The sequence below is a fragment of the Trachypithecus francoisi genome, unplaced genomic scaffold (genome assembly GCF_009764315.1).
Source record: "Trachypithecus francoisi isolate TF-2019V2 unplaced genomic scaffold, Tfra_2.0 Lachesis_group7, whole genome shotgun sequence".
NCBI lineage: Eukaryota > Metazoa > Chordata > Mammalia > Primates > Cercopithecidae > Trachypithecus > Trachypithecus francoisi.
The window spans coordinates 93,762,127-93,778,740 of NW_022681472.1; the positions used below are offsets into that span (position 1 = coordinate 93,762,127).

The 16,614-nt window shown below is 44.6% G+C and overlaps 1 protein-coding gene across 1 annotated transcript in view; it reads right to left on the reverse strand.

Annotated features, from left to right (window-relative positions):
- The window catches only part of COL22A1 (collagen type XXII alpha 1 chain), a 336,220-nt gene that overhangs the window by 21,743 nt on the left and 297,863 nt on the right, over positions 1-16,614 (reverse strand). The window contains exons 50-55 of the mRNA XM_033202916.1: positions 14,939-14,992; positions 12,248-12,301; positions 8,008-8,061; positions 5,449-5,493; positions 4,557-4,610; positions 3,074-3,127 (exon numbers count right to left, since the gene is read on the reverse strand). Coding sequence (XP_033058807.1) covers positions 3,074-3,127; positions 4,557-4,610; positions 5,449-5,493; positions 8,008-8,061; positions 12,248-12,301; positions 14,939-14,992 — 315 coding nt within the window. The remainder of the gene's footprint in view (positions 1-3,073; positions 3,128-4,556; positions 4,611-5,448; positions 5,494-8,007; positions 8,062-12,247; positions 12,302-14,938; positions 14,993-16,614) is intronic.

Below are 16,614 nucleotides of genomic sequence, written 5' to 3' on the forward strand. Positions count from 1 at the left end.
TACAGTGGAGTAAAAATGAGGTTCTCAGAGAAAGAACTCAGAACTATTCTGTTTTTTAAAAAAGTAGATATTTGGCAAACTTCAGCAGCTCATTTTTGGTATCAAATTCCTTACGATGTACCTGAGAATTGATAGGAGCAAGCTAGAACCACACAGCAGCCTTTGGGGGCCTTGGGATTTTGGGGCCACCCTCCAAAGCATGTGGTATGTGAAGCCCTTCACAACCTCACCAGGCCAGCTGCTTTCTTCCACGTCACACACCTGTTCTGAGTACTCGCTGCTCGCCAAATGTCACTTCCCAGCCAACCATGGTGGCTTACACCTATAATTTCAGTACTTGGGGAGGCTGAGATGGGAGGACTGCCTGGGCCCAGATGTCTGAGACCAACTTGGACAACATAGAGAGACCTCATATCTACAGACATTTTTTTAAATAGCTGAGCATGGTGGTATGCACTTGTGGTCCCAGCTACTTGGGAGACTGAGACAGGAGAAGGGCTTGAAACCAGGAGGTCGAGGCTGCAGTTAGCCGTGATCATGCCACTAAAGTCCAGCCTGGGCAACACAGTGAGAGCCTGTCTCAAAAAAGGAAGTCACTTCCCTTTCCCTCTTCTGTGCCTTTGAATGTGTTTGCACTCATCAATAATTTGATTGCTGCCCGATGCCAAGAGGCCAGGGAGAGAAGCAGAGCAAAGGCCCCTCTTGCCTCCAGGAATGAAGAGGACGTGGCTCGGGGCACATTCCAAGGGCTGGGCACTGTTCTCTCACTTCACTGGATTACCATGCTGGATTCTTACAGCCTCCTTGTTCTGTCCGGATTGCCTCCATTTTACAGATGAGAAAACTGAGTCCTGGGAGAAGTGAAGAAACTCACCTAGTTCATGTGATGAATATGGGAGAGGCAGAAATCAAGCCCAGATGGCTGAATTCCAGAATTGGTTGCAAAAGCCCAGTGAGGGAGCTGGGGAGGCCCGGTCAGAACCACCCCACTCCTGGGGGGCTCTGGAGCAGGGTTTCTCAAATTTTTGTCCTTATCCCTCCCTCTCCAGTTGCCTTTTTACATATTTTTTCCTAATCTCTCCATATGAAATTTTAATATCACAGCTAAGCTACACATCTGTTAATGTACTGTATTCATATCTGCATTTGACACACACTCTTTGACACCTCAAGAATCAATGTTTTCCCCATGGGGTTGATAACACCCCATTGAGAGCTCACACTTGGGGAGCCTGGACTTCAGCTCATTTGAGTCACTGTGGCCCCATCAGGGGAGAACATGACTCTACTTGGTAAGTTCTGAAAAGATGGGACATCCAAGTTCATAGGATCTGCCACACACCCGCTCTCTACGATCTCGAAGACAAAGCCCACGCTTGTCTACAGTAAGGTGGAGAATACAGGATTTGGCATCAGAAAGTCTTGGTTTTAAACCAACCTAAAGCTCTTACAAGCTGTGTGACCTAGACTTGGGAAACCAATATTCATTCACTTGTTTATTCCATCACTCATTCAAAAAATACACAACATACAAGCTATACAAAACAAGCCAGTTGCAAAAGATAAAGTGTTGTGTACAAAATATGTATTCTGTATGCCCGTAGGCGTATTGAAAATATTTTAAAAGATACACAAAATGCTTCTAAATAGTGGCTTCCTCTGGAGGGTGGGATTGGGGTGGGGGTGAAGAGGGAATTTTCTTGTTACTTTGTAACATTCAATTCTGTCAGATTGCCTCTACAATTAGCATGAATTATATTGATAATAATATAGAGAGAGACACAGATATCAAAGCTGCCTTTCTGAGATGGCCCCTGGGCTTAAATGGGATAATGTATGCTTTTCTCTTTGCACAGCACTAGGCACCTAAATATCTATTTTTGACCTTCTCCATACTCTCTCAGGCTGTTCTTAGATAAGAGAAGGATTTGCCTCTTTGCACAAACAGGCAGAGATAACATCCAAATATTTATCAATCATATGGAATGCTATGGGGTTCAATTGTGTCCCCCCAAATTTTTAAGTCCTGACATTCAGTTCCTCTGAATGTGACCACAATGGGAAATTGGGTCATTGCAAATGTAATTAGTTAAAATAAGATCATATTGAATAGGGCGAGCCCCTTACCCAATAAGGACTGGTTTTCTTATAAAAAGGGGAACTTTGGGCCAGGCACAGTGGCTCATGCCTGTATTCCCAGCACTTTTGGGAGGCCGAGTGGGGCAGATCACTTGAGGTCAGGAGTTCGAAACCAGCCTGGCCAATGTGGCAAAACCCCATCTCTACTAAAAAGACCAAAAAAAAAAAAAAAATTAGTAGCATGGTGGCACGCACCTGTAATCCCAGCTACTTGGGAGGCTGAGGCAGGAGAATCGCTTAAGCCCAGGAGGCAGAGGTTGCAATGAGCTAAGATCGCACCACTGTACTCCAGCCTGAGTGACACAGCAGGAATCCATCTCAAAAAAACAAAAAGTCAGGGGGGATATTTGGAGAGACACACAAGCAGGGAGAACACAATGTGAAGATGAAGGCAAAGGCCAGGGTGGTGCCCCCACAAGCCAAGGAATGCCCTAGGGAGTCAGCAAAGCTCCAGAAGCTGGGAGAGACACCGGAATGATTCTGTCTCAGCCTCAGAAGGAACCAACCCTGTTGATCTGAATGTCAGGCTTCTGGCCTCCAGAACCATGAGGCAACACATTTCTGCCATGTACCGTATTCCATTCACAGTACTTGGTTACAGCAGCCTCGGGAAACTAACCTCTAGCAAGCACCAACCCCTAGTGTGGCCCAGAGCTAGAGCAGAGCATCGGGGCAAAGTCCTACAGAGCTCCAGTGGTGCCCAGTGGCACCTTTGTAATTTTTCTATTGTTGTGGGGGATGGTCTCAGAAAACAAGATGAGTGTTGGGGGAGGTGACTAGGGGGACTTAAGGGGGCAGCTATTTACCAACTGCTAAAACATATTACAATTTTTTAACGATATATACAGTGGCACCAGAGGGAACTAACTAAATATCATTATGGTAACAGGCCCTGCAATAACATGAAGCACATTAGTCGCAAAGCAAAACTCACCGGTGGGCCCCTTGGTCCTTGGGGACCCTGTGGCCCAGTGGGTCCAGTGTCACCCTGGAACAAAGCGAGAAAGGTGGTGTCATCACCAAGTCGCTGTGTGAAGATGATGGCATCACAATTTCAAATGTTAACCAAACCTCGCCAAGTTACCCAAAGGAATCAACAAACTGTCCAGCATGTTTCATCATCAATTGTCCATTATTTCAAATATGAACAAACTCCCTTCCTGTGGGTGAGTAAATGCATGCTAGCCCGCATTTGTGCATCCATTTATTCAGTTACTTCTTAGACATATGCATAGGGCTCCACACATTAGACTGATCTAGTAAAACAGATTCCACAGCTAAGAAAGCACATGTGAACTAGATCAGATTTCTCCTAAGTATCCTTTCCAGCTCCATCATTTCTGGGAGCAGATCAGCCACAGGGACCATGTGCTCTGGTGTGTCAAGAGCCATTGGGGAAGAATCCACTTCATCAATTTAAAGGCAGGTCTTGAAGGACCCATATGGTGGTCATGAGACCACTTTGTACCTCAGTACCTGGTGCTTCTGCGTCTGACCAAACGGCCAGTTCCATGATGCCACTCTGCATCCCATATGTCCAGCCACCCTGCAGGATGCCACATGCAAAGGGCTGGTCCCTAGGGGATGTGGAGCTGCTGGATTCTGGACTCCAGGTAAGCTATTCCTGCCTCTGACTCTCTGGGTGACCATAAGTCAGTCCCTTAATCTCTCTGGATCTCAAATTTTTCATTTGTACACCTGGGGTCAAAATTTCCCTTATTTTGGCTGGGCACAGTGGCTCACGCCCATAATCCCAGCACTTTGGGAGGCCAAGGCAGGTGGATCACCTGAAGTCAGCAGTTCAAGACCAGCCTGACCAACAAGCTGAAACTCCATTTCTACTAAAAATATAAAAATGAGCCAGGTGTGGTGGCAGGCACCTCTAGTCCCAGCTACTCGGGAGGCTGAGACAGAATTGTTTGAACCTGGAAAGCGGAGGTTACAGTGAGCTGAGATCACAACACTGCACTCCAGCCTGGGTGACGGAGTGAGACTTCTTGTTCTGCTGAGATACCAACACCAAATAAAAGGGAGAGCCATTCAAGACAGCACACGGTGGTGACAGTGAGGAGTGTTTAGTTTCTTTGAGCACGGCAAAGCCCGAGAGATGGAGAAATAATCCAGGAGAAACTCTGAAATGCCTCTCAAGTCCATTTAAGGCTGGACCCAACAGGCCTATCATTTGTACCAGTGGACAAATCACGACTGATCCAGAAAAGCTTCCTTATCAACCATAAAGCCCAGGTACCCACCCACTAGGCTGCAGGCTCCAATCTCATCCTTGCCAACCAATCCTGTGATGTCATCTGTGTGCCTCTTGGCAGTGCTGCCACCAACCACTGCGGGGCAGTTTCTGGGTGTCACTTCCTTGATACCCCCAGCCCCAGCCCAGCCAGGCCCCATAGGACCCCACTTACATCTTTTCCTGGTAACCCTTCCTGACCAGGAGGCCCCATGGCACCAGGCTCTCCCTAGGAACAAAAAGGCCTGCCATTAGGGAAGGAGATGCTTCAGCCACTGGCTGCCTCAACCACAGGGGTATCTGAGGAGCTGGGAGAGGTGGAGAGACCCAGGGGCCCTGTCAACTTCTGTACGCAGAGCCTGGCCCTGAGTTGAGGTCTGTGGCACAACCAAGGCCAGCTGTGAGTGCCTCGAGCCATGCTGTGCCTCTCTGTGCAGCTCAGGCAAGGAAGAACAGCAGCTGAAGGCTCTGGCATATACACTTGGAATGCTGCCTCCTCACCTGCTCATGCACTTGACCCTCTCTACCCCTGTGCTTGCTCCTTGGTGACTCGATCATGCAAGGGATCTAACCAGCTGACCTCTAATGTCACTTCCATTCTGGGCATTCAGAGGAGACAGGGGAGCCAAAGGATAAAGAAATAGTTTCCGGAGTCTTCCAATCCAGGGTAAAAGTGATGCTTTCCATATATAAGATCTAGGACCTTGGGAAATCACCCATGTCCTCTGGGCTTCAGTTTCCTCCTCCGCAAAATGAACATAATAGCAGCAACCGCCTCACAGGGCTCAGGGCTGACGTGTATGACACACCTGAGTCCAGACTGATTCGGCCAAACTGGTTGGCCATGATAATGTCTGGGCCCGAGAAAAACCACCTGAGGGAATTAGGCCAAGAGGTGGGGATGGTGCATCCAAGGTGTCCCTGTGCTGGCCTGTTCCATGCTGGTGTGCTCCGTGTCCTCTCTTGGGTGAGGCACTGCCATGGCCTGCAGGCTGCAAGAACCATCTGTCTGGGAAGTGTAAGCTCTGCCCACCTCGGGGGACCTCCAAAGTGAGGCGCCCACTTACTCGGGGACCAGGTGCACCAGAATCGCCTGTGTGTCCCTTGAAGCCCTAGAAGGAAGAGAATGGAGTTACCCCATGACAGAGCAGGCTCTTGGGGCAGAAGGCAGGCATCCCTCCCCGCCTGCTTTGACCCACGTTGCCCCCACTCATTCTTTACCATTTGCAGGATACTGAGCCCTCCTTGGTGCCACACTTGGTGCCAGAGGTTTGACGGCTGGACACCAAGAGCCCTTCCTCCCAGCCCTCTCTGTACCGTGGGCCGGGCCGCCAGGCCTCATCCCACAAATGCCTCGGAGTGTCAGGGCATTGCCCTACTGGTTCAGGTGTCTCCTGCACTCCTTGTTCCTCCTGATTGTTCCAGGCTCACAGCACATGGCTTGGCCGGCCCCTCTCTGCATGGCTCCTCAGTCAGGTGATTCCCTTGTAGGGAACATGGCTTTCACCCAGAGTTAGGTCCTGTGGCCCCTTCCTTGTTCCTGTGGCCATTGCTGGTCCTACAAACACCCCTGAGTAGGTTCAGCTCTGGGAGTTACATCCCGGGCCATAGCGCTGGGGTCTCCTTGTTCAGAGTCGCACCTTGGAGGCATATTACCTGAAGCTCCGCTACAGAGCTTCGGGCCTTGTGAGTGAAGATTAAATCATTAGCAGAGCTGAGACCATCATTTTTAATCTCCAGACCCACCTGACAGTGTGAAAATCCTCACCTGGTGGATGTAAAGCTAAAGCTCAAGGATAAAAAAATGCCCGCCTGGCATAGCTTTGCAGTATTAAACTATGGAAAGGATTGCCATATGCTCTTAAGTTTCATGGAACTGGGCTGACTTCGGAGTTAGGTCTGGGATGGGCCATGGCTCCCACTTGGTAGCTGTGGGATCTTGGGAGCTCTACTTCTCTTCTCTGGGACTCAGTTTCCACACCTGTAAAATTAGGATAGAACCTACTTCTGCAGAGTTGCCGTCAGGACTGAGTAAGACTGAATAAGGACTGCACAGTGCTCTCTAGTTGTTCAAAACAGTCCAGCTACATTTCCCTGGAGAGGGCTGGGGTTTTCTTGGGGCTCTGCATCTTCCTTAAGGACCCCAGAATTCCAAATTCAGCCAGCCCAGAGGAAGAGACTCTGGTGTGCTCTCCTCCCATCTAATCATGACAAAAGCACCAACGGAAGGAGCCACACTCAATGAGCCAGGCACTCTGCTGGGAATGTTACATGTCCCACCTTCTCCTTTAGTACTTATAACCACTCTGCAAGAATGGGAGTCATTATAACTGCCGTTTCACAGAAGAAGAAACAGGGGTTCAGAAAGGTCCTCGTCGCGACCAAGGTCACAAAGTCAATACATGACAAAGTAAAGGCTGAATCCAGGTCTTTCTATCTGAAAACCCACTCCATTCTACAAAGCTTTGTCCTGACTTACTCTATGTCAGCCAGACGAGCTTCGTCTTCTTTTCCCTGCCTGGCTTTCTAACCTCAGTTCTTTCATTACGACTCCCAGTTGAGAGATGGGTCTTGCCCCCAATACAGGTTCCATGGGTTTCCTGGCTGAAAGGGAGCCCCTGTCACTCCAAAAAGCCAGGAACCACCTTTAATAAATTGATCACTAGCTCAGTGCTGCAATCCCCATAAGAGGTAATATTCCTCATTCTCGGGTGTTTTCTGGTGCAATCATGTGAAAAACAAGGGGACTTAGGAAAACAGAAAATTTATTTTTGTATTTTATTTCCTTCTTATTGAATACTAGTCAGAAGGCTGATTTTTAAAAAGAAAAACATTAAGAAAACAGAGCTAGGACTTTGATCTGCTAGATATAAAATCCAGATAATTTTAGGATAATCATTTAAAATCATATTTTTTTCTAAAAGCAATTTAAGAAATTGTGAAAACAATTTTGAAATTATGAAGAGATGAAACACTTAGCAATAAAACCCAATAACCCTAAAATACATAGAGTTCATTTTTGTAGGTAAATAGTATCTGTGTCTGTTTATATGTATAATAGCTACACGGCTAGATATAAATGTACATATATAGATGCTAGAATTCATATATGGAAAAAAGGACTAGAAAAAATACACTGAATATTAAAAATTTTACTTCTCTGTTGTAGAATTAGAAGTAAATTAATTTTCTTCTCTATACCATTTTTTTGTGTTCTTTTTCTCATTATTACCATCATCATTACTATTAATATCACTAGGCAATGAGAATGGGTCACTTTTACAATTGGGAAAAAACCTTAGCTATGGAAAGTGTTCAAAACTAAAATTAAGATTCATTTCTAGGTTCTATTATCTAGAGAAAACCCACTGAAATCATAACAAATTGCATAAGAACAAAGAAAACTTTTAGCAACAACAAGGTAATGGCTGCAATTGTGAAAATGAATTTTACAGCTATGCAGTGTGACAAAGCTGAATTGACTGCACAGAAGCACACCCGTCTGGAGGAGAAGGACTTCCAGGACCCCATGGTCGGGCAGTCTGGGCTAGCCCTGCCCACAGCGGTGAAAGCCATGTGACTGATGGGCTTGGTTCTACTGTTCCCAACACACACTGCACACTTACAGGTGGGCCTCGGGCACCCTCTGGTCCTGGTAGACCCGGCTCTCCTGCTTTGCCCTGAGAGTAGGAAGAAAAGAAGAGTTTGAGGACAACATTGTAAGATCTTCCTATTCCTGGCTCTCTGTGTTTTCTACCATTCTATTCCCACAAGCCAGTCTCTGTCCACCCTCTCAGCCCTTTCCCCTGGCATCCTGGTCCATCTTAATCTACACAAATCTCCACCATGTATTCAGGCCTATCATATTCCTGGTTTTCCTGGGATGGTGCTGGTTACGCAGGTTTCATCTCCAAATTAATGATGCCTAGTACCCCCCCTTTCACTATCAGAAGCATCTTGGTGTGGATGAGAGATTATATGGCCATCTTAGTTTTATAGATGACTTTATGCCCACTTGCAAAAAACATGTCAAGGCCGCTATTAACACTTGCACTTTACCAATGGCAACTCTGAGGTTCAAAGAAGTTATATTTTTATGAAGGTATTAAATAGCAAAGACAGGCTGAATTCCAGCTGAGTGCCACACCCAAGCAGATGCTGTTTCCAGGTCAGCCGCAGTACATACTGGCAGGGCGACCTGTGACGTACACAGCCTTTTACTCACCCCATCATCTTAAAAGAGCTTGTCAGAACACTTTTGCTTAAAATTCTTTACTGCCCACAGCTTGGCATTGCCCTGCACAGAACCAAACCAGGAACAGAAGACAACTAGAGGCTTGGCAACTTAGGTCCATATAAATTGAAGATGGGGTCGGGGGAGAATGAGGGGAGGAGGGGCAGAGGAAAGTAGATGAAAGGCTAAGTTTGATGGATGGGCAGAAGGGTCAGCATGCTGGGCCTGGAGGACATGCCTGTTCCCAGACATTCTGTCCACCTCATGTTTACAAGTTATAAACCTTGGAAATTATATGCAGCCCATTATTAGGGAGCAGGGAGAGAAAGGAAGATCCTTGGATTTAGAAAAAAAAAAACTATAGAAAGAAGGGTGGGGCCTAAAGCCCTGACTTCCAGGTTTGTCTGTTTCTTAGTTTAGCTGCGTGATCTTGAAGTGTCATTTCCTTTCTCTGGATCTCTGAATCTGTAAATTTGGGAGAGTCTTCCCTTGTAGGTCTTTGTGATATAGGGTGTACATAGCCTGGCTCCTGCCTCAGAGTCAACTGTGATGGCCATCACTGGCCCAAGGCACCAGCAGAATAATGGAAGAACCAGCTGCTACTGAAGGTTTTCACTATGATGTCACTGACGCCTGACTCTTGTTAACCCTCAGGCAAAACACTGAGGCGCATAGAGGTTCAGTCATCTGCTCAAGGTCACACAGCTGGGGTTCTAATCCAGGCATTTTGGCTCCAGAGTCTGCACTTCATCCTACCCTATAATTAATGCTCAAATATCTCTTAATAAAAATTAAACAACAGGCAACACAAAAGGCTGTCTATATATCCATGTGTATCCATCCATCCATCCATCCATCCAACCATTCAACCATCCATCCATCCATCCACCCATCCATCCAACCAACCATCCATCCATCCATCCATCCATCCATCCCTCCATTCATCCATCCATCCATTCTATGTTCTATTTATCCAGTTGGTCTGTCTATCCATTTGTGCTCCTCCCATATACAAACTCTGAATGGGCAAGTCAACTTGAAGAGGGGCCACCGAGTACCTGTAGCAGATGCTGCCATTTTCCAACCACATCCCCTGGGGCCCACCCAGGAAGGTGCCTGCCCCCTTGTGGAGCAGTTCCTGCACAGGTTGAAGGGCAGACATAGAATGAAGATGTTCCCTGACCCTAGGTGATGCTTGACTTTGAGGTGTGGAAGGCCCAAGTGCAGGGAAGTCAATGCCTCCAGGAGCAGTCAGAGGATCCCCAGTGAGGCTGGGCCCCAGTCTGGAGTCACCAGTTGCCAGCCTCCCTTTCCTTCTTTCCCAGTTCCATTCCCTTCGTCCCTCCATCACTGGTTCATGGGATCACCTCCTAAATACTCTACCTGCATCAAAATAGGCATTGAATAGATAGACTGAATGAAGACCAGCGTCCTCAGTTATTCTGAACTGTAAACAACAGCCTCTCAGCATAATATATGTTCGGCAGAAAGGTCAATGCACTGCTCTGCAGCAGCAGACTCCGGGGTCAGCCTCCAGGAGTGTGAGTCCTGGATGCTTCATTTACCAGCTCTATGCCCTTGATCAAGCTATCATCCTCTTCGTGCCTTAGTTTCTTCATCTGGGAGAAATAATGGTACCCACAGCCCATAAGGTTCTTGTGGGGACTACAGTGGAAAAATGTAAAGAAGTGCTCAGTGCCCCACCCTAGGCGCACACATAGTTGCTGTCAGCCACGGCGTGATGTGTGTGCTTCTCTCTACCCTTTCCACATTTTTGCCCAGGCTGAATGCCATTCGCCCACCATGGGCAGCTCTGCTGAGTGTCAGTCCACAGCAGCTCATCGAGACTTTTCAATTTGCTCAGCTGCTAAAAGCTCTTTCTTTTGCTGTCAGCAGTGAATTTTGGTTTCAGCATCTGGCAAACAGTGTAAAATGATAAAAAAAAGGTGCTTCCAGCAAGTTGCGTAAGATTCAGAATGAGTCATAATAGTTTATGACCAAACAAATTAAATGGAACATAAACCTCCCTGTAGAAACCTTTATGTAGTTCCACTTAGTGGTTCTAAAGGCTCTGCAGTTCTAGCCTGACCAGGAGCCACAACTAGGGCAGTTGGGAAAAGTAGCTTACTAAAACCATTGATAGTTAGATAAGCCTGATGCATTTAACACATTTTCTACATTATATGATTAACCAGCAACTCTGACAAATTGGTATATTATTCTTATTCTATTTCAAAAGAAACTGAAGTTCAGAGATGCTTTCTGACTCACCCAGATCACAAAACCTAGTAAGGAGTGGGGCCAGAATCCAAAGCCAGCTTTTATTGCTATTGTTATTATTGTTGTTGTAATTTTGGCATAAAATATTTTTATTTAATCACTATATTTTAAATTTAATTTTATCAACAAGTAATGCATACTCATGGCTCCAAAAAATTAAGAAGATAACAGTAAAATAAAATACCATGGAATAGAAAGTTGTCTTCCTACTGCTATGTCCCCTTGTTTGACAATCATCCTCCCATGGATAGGAACTACTTTTATGAGTGTTTTATGCAGTCTTCCTGAGTTCTTTTAGATAAACACTGGAAAAAAAATAGGCCCACAACTATTTTTATACAAAATAGGACAGACTATACACATTGTTTTACTCTTTGCTTTTCTACTTCACAACCTATGTAGGAGCAGTTCTGCATCAGTATGTAGAGAACATCCTCATTCGTTCTGACAGCTCTTGATATTCTATGGCGTGGACAGCTCATCATTTAACTAGTCTCATACTGGTGGGCATTTGGAGAACCCAGGTCTCTAAACCACTGATGCCGTCCTTCATCTTCCCCTTGGTGTAGTGTCTGTGAAAGGGCTTTGGGAAGACATAAGAGCTGCTAGGAACCAATGAATCATCATCATGATGAATCTTTGACCCATAGGCAAGAAGGACTGACCAAGCTCAGTGAGCACAGCTTTGAAGTCACAGATCCGGGTCTTTGGAAATCCCTGCACATTCCCAACTAACAGCTACTGGGGCCAGCCACAGAGACACTCTCACTAGCACTTGCTCCATCTCCCTGTGTGTCCCTGGACAGCGACATTAAAGAAAACCAAAACCAAAACCAAAATGAGAAAAATCTATGCCAGAGTTACAAGTATGTGCGTGTGTGTGTGTGTGTGTGTGTGTGTGTGTGTGTGTATGTAATCCCACAGTGTCTGGAGCTAGCAGGTCCAACTCAGATTTTACTGGAGTATCCTGGTCTCTCCAGATGTCAGATTTCTCCTCCAGGCCATGCTTATCTATTTCATGTCCCTCTATCATATCAGTAGGATTGAGGCTACAGAGGGTAGTAAAGCAAAATGTGGAACAGGGACAGGAGCCCTGAGCTCAGGTTCAGAATCTGTCACCAGCCCATCAGGTGACTTTGGAGCCATTTCACCTCCCCGAGGCCCAGGTTTCTTCTGCTTTAAAATGGGGACAGCAGTTTACCACGCAGGGTTGTCAGAGTATGTAAATGAAATAATGCATAGAAAATGCCTATCTTCGAACCTGGTTCAAAGTAGCTCCCCACACAAAGCAGTTGTTATTGACATGTAATGGATTTGGCATGTGATATAATAGGAAGTTGAGAGTCCTTTACCGGCTCTCCAGGGGGACCTGGCTTTCCATCTCTGCCTTCTTTGCCTTCTTCTCCCTGCAAGAGAAACTCAAATTGGTTATCAGGTCAAAGAAGATTCAAGGGGATGGAAAGACAAAGGCAGTTTCAGCATGTCTTTCTGCCCAGCTTCCAGCAGTTGCATTCACAGTTGGCAGCTAAGGCAGCGTCTCAACAGACAGAATTGTTCTGATTTCCTGGTTTCTTTCTCAACACCAAGATTCTGGCTGTGGATCTCTGACTTGCAGTATCTGGCACATAGTGGGAAAGCCATACATTTTGCAATAGCATTATTACGATTGCTATTGACCTAAAGAAGCCTCTCCTGGGCGTTTTCATGAACTCAAGTGTAGAACATGAGAGCCTGGTGTCTGGGCCTCATGGGTGAGCACAGTGATGGGTGACGGGGGAATGTGGATGCCGACAATGATAATGAGGACGTTCGATAACACGCAGGAAGGTACTCAGCATGGTTTACCACTGTGAGCACAGGAGGAGCTCGGTGAACGATAGCAAGGAGCACCTTTGGGTCACAGAAAGGCTGTAACATTGTTCATTTCTTTCCTTGAAGTGGAAACAGAGTGATAAAGAAACAGAACAAAGCTGGGGCTGTTCACAAGGTGCCAGGGAAGTAATAGGGCCCAGTCTTTGGCTTACGCCTAAGGACAACGGTGAGCAGAGGGAAGTAACATGATCAGATTTCCATTGGAGGGAAAGAAAGGATGGGGGAGGGAGGAAGAAGGGTGGGAGAGAGAAATTGATATTATTAAGAAAATAGCATAATCATAGGTAAGTTGTATCTTTCTTCTCCAGTACTCTAGAACTTTGATAAGGGGTTAACACAAAAACCAAATTGGAGTTTCCTCTCCTCCTCCAGGTTGTAGAGTTACAGACAGGACTGTCAGTGACGCCCCAGAAATGTCTTCTTGATCAATGGCAGTACGTATCAGATACTGTAGGAGAAAGAGCTCTAAGAAGCGATTCATCCATACACACGTTCCTTTCGTCAATATTTGCTGTGTGCTCACTATGTGTGGGGACTCAAGGCTAAACAAAAGCAGATGTAGTTCCAGCTCACGCAGAACCTACAGCACAGAATATGACCCCGTGATTAATTACCAGGCATGCTTCAATGTTACGTCCTCAGATCTAACAAACAGAGGTGTTTGTTGAATGAGTGATTCAACTAGACCAATGAATAATGGGAGAACTAATCAATCCATTACACCAATAGAAATGCGATCACCAGATGAGATAAGCACTCAGAAGAAAAGGAAGAGAGAACCTCTCCTAGCCTGGCAGGGAGCAAGGAAGGAAGTGATAGCTGAGACCAGATGGGGAAGATCAAAGGCATCTACTAGTGAACGAAGGGAAGAGGCACCTGGTAGCCTGGGAAGGGGTGTAGAGCGTGGCAGGAGAGAATCCCGCGCATTCCGGGAACCAAAAAAAAATTCCAGTGTGGCTGGAACAAAAGAAGGCACAGTGGAGAGTGGGGTTGGGGGGACTATAGACAGCAAGTGCTACAGCAGCAGGCAGAGGCCAAAGAGTCACAAAAGAATTTACTCTCAGTGCAGAAGGCAGTGTGTGGCCTTTGTGGAGGAATTTATTACAAATGCCTTGAACAGCTCGACTCTAATGAGAAGGATACTAAATTGAAAAGTTCAGGACAACATCTTTGGAAAGCAATTTTGCAGTATGTATGAAGAACCTTAGATGTTTCTCTACTATGGCAAGCCAATCACATTTTGGAGGATCATCATAAAGAAATTTTTAAAATGCTACACATACAAAATTGTCCATTGTAGTTGCTTTTTAAAATAATTGTGAAGTTTATGAGGCAACTGAGAAATGATCATATATATTATGGTACATCCATTGTATATATCATATGTAAAGTTCATGAACATTTAACACTAGTCTGGGAAATGGAAAATGTTTACATTATCACAAATAGTAATTATCACAGTTTTATATATGTGTGTGTGTGTGTTTTGTTTAAACAATATAAACATATATATAGTACACATACATATATATGTAGAGACAGAGAGAAGAATTACTATTTAAATAAGAAACAACGAATATATGCCTAAAAGAAGCACATGATTAAGACTGATTCTACCCAAATTTTAGTTGGCTTTGACTGATAAACAAGTTAGTGATTATTTTATTTCTAGTTTTCTATAACATTCAAAATTCCACTAGTGGCCAGGCCTTGTTTTGACAGCAGAATATATTTTTGTCTCCTTGTTTTTATAAAAAGAAACTAGGTTTTTTTTGTTTGTTTGTTTTTATAAAAGCCACTTACTATACATTATCACAAATAGTTAATTATCACAGTTATATATATGTGTGTGTGTTTTAACAATATAAACATATATATGTACACATACATATATATGTAGAGACAGAGAGAAGAATTACTATTTAAATAAGAAACAACGAATATATGCCCAAAAGAAGCACAAGATTAAGACTGATTCTACCCAAATTTTAGTTGGCTTTGACTGATAAACAAGTTAGTGATTATTTTATTTCTAGTTTTCTACAACATTCAAAATTCCACTAGTGGCCAGGCCTTGTTTTGACAGCAGAATATATTTTTGTTTCCTTGTTTTTATAAAAAGAAACTAGGTTTTGTTTGTTTGTTTGTTTGTTTTTATAAAAGCCACTTACTGGGATTCCAGGTAATCCAGATGGGCCTTGGGGACCAGGAGGGCCTTCTTTTCCCTGAAAGATCCAAGACATAAAAACACCATGAAAACCTTTGCTGGCTTTTTTGGAAGTAAATGACTGACTTCACACGGAACTGCATTCATGGGTTTGGGGAGTGAGTGGTAAGAAACAAGGGGTGCTTCTGTACCAGCCTCATGGCTTTCTGAGCTGTGTTTCCCCCAAGGCAGTCAGGTTCCCTGGGACTGAGCATAGTCACCCCTCTTGGTACACACACTAGGACTCATTCTGGCCGTATTATTAATACACAGGCTTAGGGAAAACTGAATATTGGAATGCCCGTGGGAAGAAGCTATTGGGGCTTTAGTATCCACAAGACCTGAGTCCAGATCCAACTCTGTATTTGTCCCCAAACTTCCTGAAGTTCACATTCTCTACCCATATAGCATATACCTCAGGACCTTGAGGTGTTGTGCGTACAGGACTGTACACAAGTGGGGAGAAGACCCGGGGCATGCATAGCAGATAGTTTATTATTTTCATCATTTTTTCCAGAAGCTCTTACATGTTTTACCAATAATTGCTTTACTGTCTCTTTCCTTGTATTTGAAAAACTGTTTTACCAAATTTCATTAATTAATATTTTATTTCCCATTTTATTCATCAAAGACTTACATAAGTATCAATCAGCGCTTATAAATCAGCATTATCTAATCAGTGCCCTAATTCCTATCATGGTGAGTATTATCATATCACCCTGTGTCTTTACCGTGAGTATTTAGAGCTGACAACTTTTAACCTCCTACTAGTGTTTACTGGGAGATAAGACACGGATGCCAGGTTTTACATTCTAATTCACATGCCAACAAAATGAGGTATTCTTAAGGTTTAGGCCAATGCATAATAACAACCAGGAAAAAATACAATATTCACCCCTCCCCACATCACAACACCTACAAACACATAAGAAAATTAAGTGGATATTTTTGGTCAACCTGAGACAAAGCTAGAGCTATTACTAGAGATTTTTAATTATTGATAATGGAGCTTCCTGGGTTCCATCCTGGATACTTATTTTTCAAATTCCCTAGTGTGGAAACACCAGTGATCTAGGACTGGAGTCAGCAAACTCCAGCCCATTATCAGATTTGTTAAATGAAGTTTTATCAGAATACAGTCACACCCACTGGTTTGCATGTTGTCTATGACTGATTTTGCATTAAGTGTTTGCTAATTAGTTCTTTATGGAAAAAGTTTGCCAAGTACTATGTTAGACCATCCTCTTTAAACTCAGGTGAAGAAGGCATGGTCCTATAATAAGAATGTGGCAGATCCAGGAAAGAACTCCACCTCTGACTCCCTGTTCAGTCTTCTCGCCATCATTAGACTTTTACTAATTTAGAAACCAATTCCATTGGCAGAGAAGCTGAAAATTAAAGCATGGTAGACCCTTAACCAACCTCCACTTGACCAGCCCCCATTATAAACCAGCTTCCCCATCCTCTCCAAACACCCATGCCTGGTCACAACACTGCAGTACACCCTTGCCTGCAGTACACCCTTGCTTGACTGTTCCTACCGGATGAGTTGAAGGCTTGCAAGGGGTCAGTGTGCTTGTTCCTAAGCCTGTTTGCATCAGTTATTTGCTATGAAAGTCATACAATTTAATTGTTGATTAA